The 5,483-nt window shown below is 35.7% G+C and overlaps 2 protein-coding genes across 2 annotated transcripts; both read left to right on the top strand.

Moving 5' to 3' along the window:
• Window positions 1-396: 396 nt before the first annotated feature.
• Window positions 397-2,324, top strand: LOC139898031 (probable protein phosphatase 2C 59). Its single transcript, XM_071880739.1, has 3 exons — window positions 397-531; window positions 693-742; window positions 1,167-2,324. The coding sequence occupies exon 3, from the start codon at window positions 1,182-1,184 to the stop codon at window positions 2,055-2,057; it is 876 nt and encodes a 291-aa protein (XP_071736840.1). The 5' UTR covers window positions 397-531; window positions 693-742; window positions 1,167-1,181; the 3' UTR covers window positions 2,058-2,324.
• Window positions 2,325-2,967: 643 nt separating this feature from the next.
• LOC139901600 (putative pentatricopeptide repeat-containing protein At5g40405) lies at window positions 2,968-4,616 on the top strand. The gene has a single exon (XM_071884294.1). It carries the CDS (start codon window positions 2,968-2,970, stop codon window positions 4,564-4,566), a length of 1,599 nt encoding a protein of 532 aa, XP_071740395.1. The 3' UTR covers window positions 4,567-4,616.
• Window positions 4,617-5,483: the final 867 nt, after the last annotated feature.

Below are 5,483 nucleotides of genomic sequence, written 5' to 3'. Positions count from 1 at the left end.
AGAATGGTCTAATTCCTTTGATTTATTTCTAAATAATCGTTAGACGTTTTACATAATTTTTTAACGCATGTTAAACCTGAAAATACGAGTTAGATTTTCATATCATAACACAAAACTATTTTAAAAATCAGATTGCATATCTCATTTAAATTCTATCATTAATCTAATCCACCACCAATACCTTACGTGATAAATGCTACACTCCACGATTATCACTTAATAAAACTTCCTTAATCGCAAACGCAATTGAACTATAAAAGACAGTGCTTGATTTAAAAACAAACAAAAGTACAAGGGTTTAATAGAAAAAGTGTAAAAGTGGAAGGGGGAAAACAATCATACGAGAGTATATAGCGGATCTTGGATAAATGAATGAAAACCCGTTTAATAGAAAACTATTGCAAAGTCAAAATGTCAACCTTTTGACGTAGCTTTATTTCTTTGATCTCTTAATCTTATTAGTATTATTGTATCCAATCAATCGTCTTCACTTCAATTTGTATCGTTTGTTAGGGATCAGATCCCAAATAGGTATGAATTTCATCTCCATAAATACATTTCATATAATGCTCATATTTTTATTTATTTTATATATTCATAATAATTGATAATTGAATAATAGATATTTTTTTATTATTTATATCGTGTATGTATAGGTTATCATCTCATCATTTTCCGATCCCTTTTTTCAGATTCACGCTGATTAACTTTCAACCGAATTCGTATCATTATCTCAGATTAGGTATTTTTCCTGCAATTTTGTTTTTTGTTTTTTATTTTATTTTTGTTGTTAAATTGTTTAATCGATTGCATATACGCCAAACCCTAATTTACTGGTATCTTTTTAATATTGTTAAAATTTGTGTTTTCTCACTTTATCTGTACGAAAAAAATGAATTATGAAACTTGAATTTTATCAAATATTTGAAGAAAAAAAAAAAAGAGATATCTGAAGCTTATTTTAGGTGTCAGGCATATTAAAACTGCTTATATATTTTTTTAAATGATTAAATATGAACTTTTGAATTAGCAGTTTGGAAGTTGATTATTCAGAGCTGCTCAATGATCATTGATTGTGAATTTTAAGATAATAAATTTATATTTGATTGTTTTTGTTTGTTTCATTAATATTTTAAGTTGTAGATTAAGATCTAATGTTTTTATAGGAAATTTAGTTGAATATGGGCTATCTGAATTCGATATCATCAGCCATCCCGGGTCAATCCAATGGTGATTCGCCCGTTAGTGGTGGCGGGTTGAGCGAAGATTCAAAATTTAGCTACGGATTTGCAAGTGATCCCGGAAAGAGATCTTCAATGGAAGATTTCTACGAGGCAAGAATCGATAGTGTAGAGGGCGAAACCATCGGTCTGTTTGGTGTTTTCGATGGTCATGGTGGGGCCCGAGCTGCAGAATATGTCAAACAACATCTGTTCACCAGTCTCATTAAACATCCAAAATTCATATCTGATACTAAAGCAGCTATATCTGATGCGTACAGTCATACTGATACTGAGTTTCTGAAATCAGAGAATAATCAGAACCGAGATGCAGGGTCAACTGCCTCAACTGCAATCCTAGTTGGCGACCGGTTATTGGTTGCAAATGTTGGTGACTCACGTGCTGTTATTAGCAGGGGTGGGAAAGCTTTTGCTGTTACTCGTGATCATAAACCGGATCAAAGTGATGAACGACAACGTATTGAAGATGCGGGTGGGTTTGTAATGTGGGCGGGTACTTGGAGAGTTGGTGGTGTTCTTGCTGTTTCTCGTGCGTTTGGTGATAAATTGTTGAAACAATATGTGGTTGCAGATCCAGAAATTCAAGAGGAAAAAGTTGATAACTCGCTTGAGTTTTTGATTCTTGCAAGTGATGGGTTATGGGATGTTGTGAGTAATGATGAAGCTGTTGCAATGGTGAATCCGATTGAGAGTCCAGAAGAAGCTGCGAAAAGGTTGATGCAAGAAGCTTCGAAACGAGGTAGTGCGGATAATATTACGGTAGTTGTTGTTCGTTTCTTGGAGAATCACGCGAGTGGTTCGAGTTCTTCGCATTGAAATTTGAAGTATGCTGTTTGTGGACTAATAGAGAACATAGCCCCTGTTGTTCTTGCTTCATTTATAGATTGTGTTTTGAGTTACTAAGCAGTGTTTGATGTGAGTCTTAACTGACAAACTTTTTTTTTCCAACTTTTCTGTTGCTGTGTTTTATATGCAATTTTAGCTGTTTAAGTTTGTTTTAAGGGTTGATTCTGTGTGGGTTGGGAAAATTAATAAATGTATAAGTACTGTTTATTTATATGTCAATTTTATGTAATTTTGACACTGTAATTTGTTTATTCTTATATGTATGATTAAAATATCAGTGTATAAAATACTACTCCTACGTCCCTTATTTATTGAGACGGAGGGAGTAAAACACACCGTGCAATACCACAGAAGCATTGCTTGAGTGGTATCCGGGGGCGTTTGCTCGCCCGTTGCCATGGTGGTTGTGATTTGAGTTTTCTCCTAATGTGTGTGTGGGTGACATATGACTGCGAAGGTGGTTAAATCACTTTCGGGTGATGCCGATACTGTCGTAAAAAAAAAAAAAAAAAAAAAAAAAAAAAAAAACAACACACGCGTGCAATCAGGTTCAAACCTTGTTAATAACACATTTTGGGTGCAAAGGAGAGAGTCTAAAACGATCAAAGAATAAATCAATTGCATATTTTGAGATGGATAGAAAAAGGTCAAAAACGGTAACAGGAAAACCCGATTAGGTAGCAATACTTTGGCTGGTCAGGGAAACGGTTGAAAACGGTCATGAATAACCCGATTTAACTGTCGGCGCACATTTGAGTAAAAATAATTAACTTTCTTGGATAGTCTAAGCCGGAAAAACCTTAATCGTTTACCCTGTTTTAGAGTAGTATTTGTTTTGGTATTTATATAATTCAAAACAAGGGTTCCTTATTTATATGAAATGAAACTGCCCGAACACAAACCAAATTATTTTATGTTGATCAACACCAAACCACTTTTCAAACACTTTTCAACCGCCAATTTCCGTTACTCACTCAACCAAATTAAACAATCACATGCTCATCTCATTATCTCCGGCCACAGCCATGATAGCCATGCCGTCGGCCAACTCCTTGCCGCCTTAGCTCAATCACCATCATCAATCCCCTCACACTATTCTCTTTCGATTCTTCGTTCCATTCAAAACCCTTCTATTTTTGCAATCAATAACCTTATCCGAATCTTCGCCAAGAGCGAATCGCCTCATGAATCACTATCCTTTTACAAATATACCCGTAAAAACACGAGCTTTACACCGAATAAGTACACGTTTACGTTTCTGTTACAAGCATGTAGTAAGTTTGATACAAATACTGAAGGGACTATTGTTCAAGGTTATGTGATAAAGCTAGGGTTTTATGATAATGTATATATTCGGAACGTGCTGATTCATTTATATTTTGTGTATGGTGAGAGTGAGTGTGCGAGCAACTTGTTTAACGAAAGTCCTTTGTGTCGAGATTTGGTCACGTGGAACATGATGATGTCAGGGTATGCAAGGGCTGGGCGGATTGATGATGTAGAGAAGGTGTTTGATGAAATGCCTGAGAGAGATGTTATATCGTGGAGCTCGTTGATAACTGGTTATATTCAGAACGGGTATTTGGAGAAAGGCTTGGATTGTTTTAAACGAATGAAGGATGTTAAATTGTTACCTAATGAGGCCATTTTGGTGATGGTTCTTTCTGCGTGCGCTCAATTGGGGTTGATCGAAAACGGCATACTAATTCATTCGGTTATAGAAAAAATGGGTTGCCTGATGACTGTGCGTGTTATGAATGGGCTTGTTGACATGTATGCTAAATGTGGGCACATCGATAAAGCTCGAGATTTGTTTAATAAAATGGTAGAAAAAGATACTTCATCATGGAATGTTATGATATGTGGATTAGCAACCCATGGATTAGGTACAGAAACTGTAGAGATTTTTAAAAAATTCTTGATTGAAGGATATACACCTGAAAATGTGACGTTTATAGGAGTGTTGAGCGCGTGTAGCAAATCAGGGTTAGTTGATGAGGGTCGTCGTTATTTTAATTTAATGACTGAAAAATACCATATTGATCCTGAAATGGAGCATTACGGTTGCATGGTTGATCTTTTAAGTCGTGCGGGATTTGTACTCGAAGCTGTTGAATTGGTTGAAATGATGTTGATTCCACCTGACCCTGTTTTATGGGTAACCATTCTTGGTGCTTGTAGAACTCATGGATTAGTAGAACTCGGTGAAAAAATTGGTAAAAAACTAATCCAGATCGAACCAAATTGTTATGGGAATTATGTACAGTTATCAAGCATTTATGCAAAATCACATCAGTGGGAAGAAGTTGTAAGAACACGAAGTTTAATCGGTCGAAATTCTGAAAAGTCTCCTGGTTGGAGTTTGATCGAGGCACAAGGAAAAATCCATCAGTTTGTTGCAGGAGATAAAGAACATGAAATGGCTTATGAGATTTATGTAATGCTCGATAAGATGACTAATTTGTTCTTAGTAGGTTGATTGTGATCAAACTGTTACTTATTGCTGGATTAAGAGATTTTGTTACAAGTTATTTTAGATTTAATATCTTAACAAGTACTCCGTATATTGTTACTATTGCATAGTTGTTACTATAGACTATAGATAGATTGCTCACTGTATGCTTAGTTAAGCCAGCTGTAACTTTCTTTTATTTTAAGAATATTAAATTCAAATAATAGTTTCCAGAGTTGATTCTCATTAGGGATGGCATCGGGCCGGGTTTGGACCGGGTCTAGGTAATCCCAGTCCCAAACCCGATTAAGAAACCCAATCCCAAACCCGGTCCCATACCTAACGGGTCCCAATTTACTTAGTAACTATCGGGTTTCGGGTTTCCTAGCGGGTATTCGGGTCCCATTTAGTTATTAACTATCGAGTAAACAGGTTTTTTTACGGATCTCCGAGTCTCTATTATACGGAGTAATAAATATAGATAGATATAGATATAGGTATATTAATACTCGTAATAAAATATGTAACACAGACCATTAGATATAGATATATTATACTTGATCAATTCCATTTAATACTAAAATATGTGATATACTGTATATTACACAAGTTGATCCATCTTTTTCTTTCTTTTCTGATCAACGTGGTGTTATGGATGACTATATTAAGAAATGATAATTTCAAGTTTCCATTTACTTTAACTCAATGGCAAGAATTAGAACATCAAGCACTTCGAACTATTAAATCCATTTGTATTGTATTAAAAAGCTTGTCCACTGTTAATTACTAACGGGTCAGGTATATGGATTCGGGGTTTTTTTCGGATATACGGGCCGGGTAATCGGGTTTGTATCTAAAACCATCCCCGAACCCAAACCCGGATAAAATTTTCAAACCATACCCATACCCGGCCCGCGGTCCCGCAAACCCGGCCCAAACCCGGC

Source organism: Rutidosis leptorrhynchoides, chromosome 3 (assembly GCF_046630445.1).
Source record: "Rutidosis leptorrhynchoides isolate AG116_Rl617_1_P2 chromosome 3, CSIRO_AGI_Rlap_v1, whole genome shotgun sequence".
NCBI lineage: Eukaryota > Viridiplantae > Streptophyta > Magnoliopsida > Asterales > Asteraceae > Rutidosis > Rutidosis leptorrhynchoides.
The sequence above is the reverse complement of the archived record's forward strand: the minus strand, read 5'-3'. Positions and strand labels throughout refer to the sequence as shown.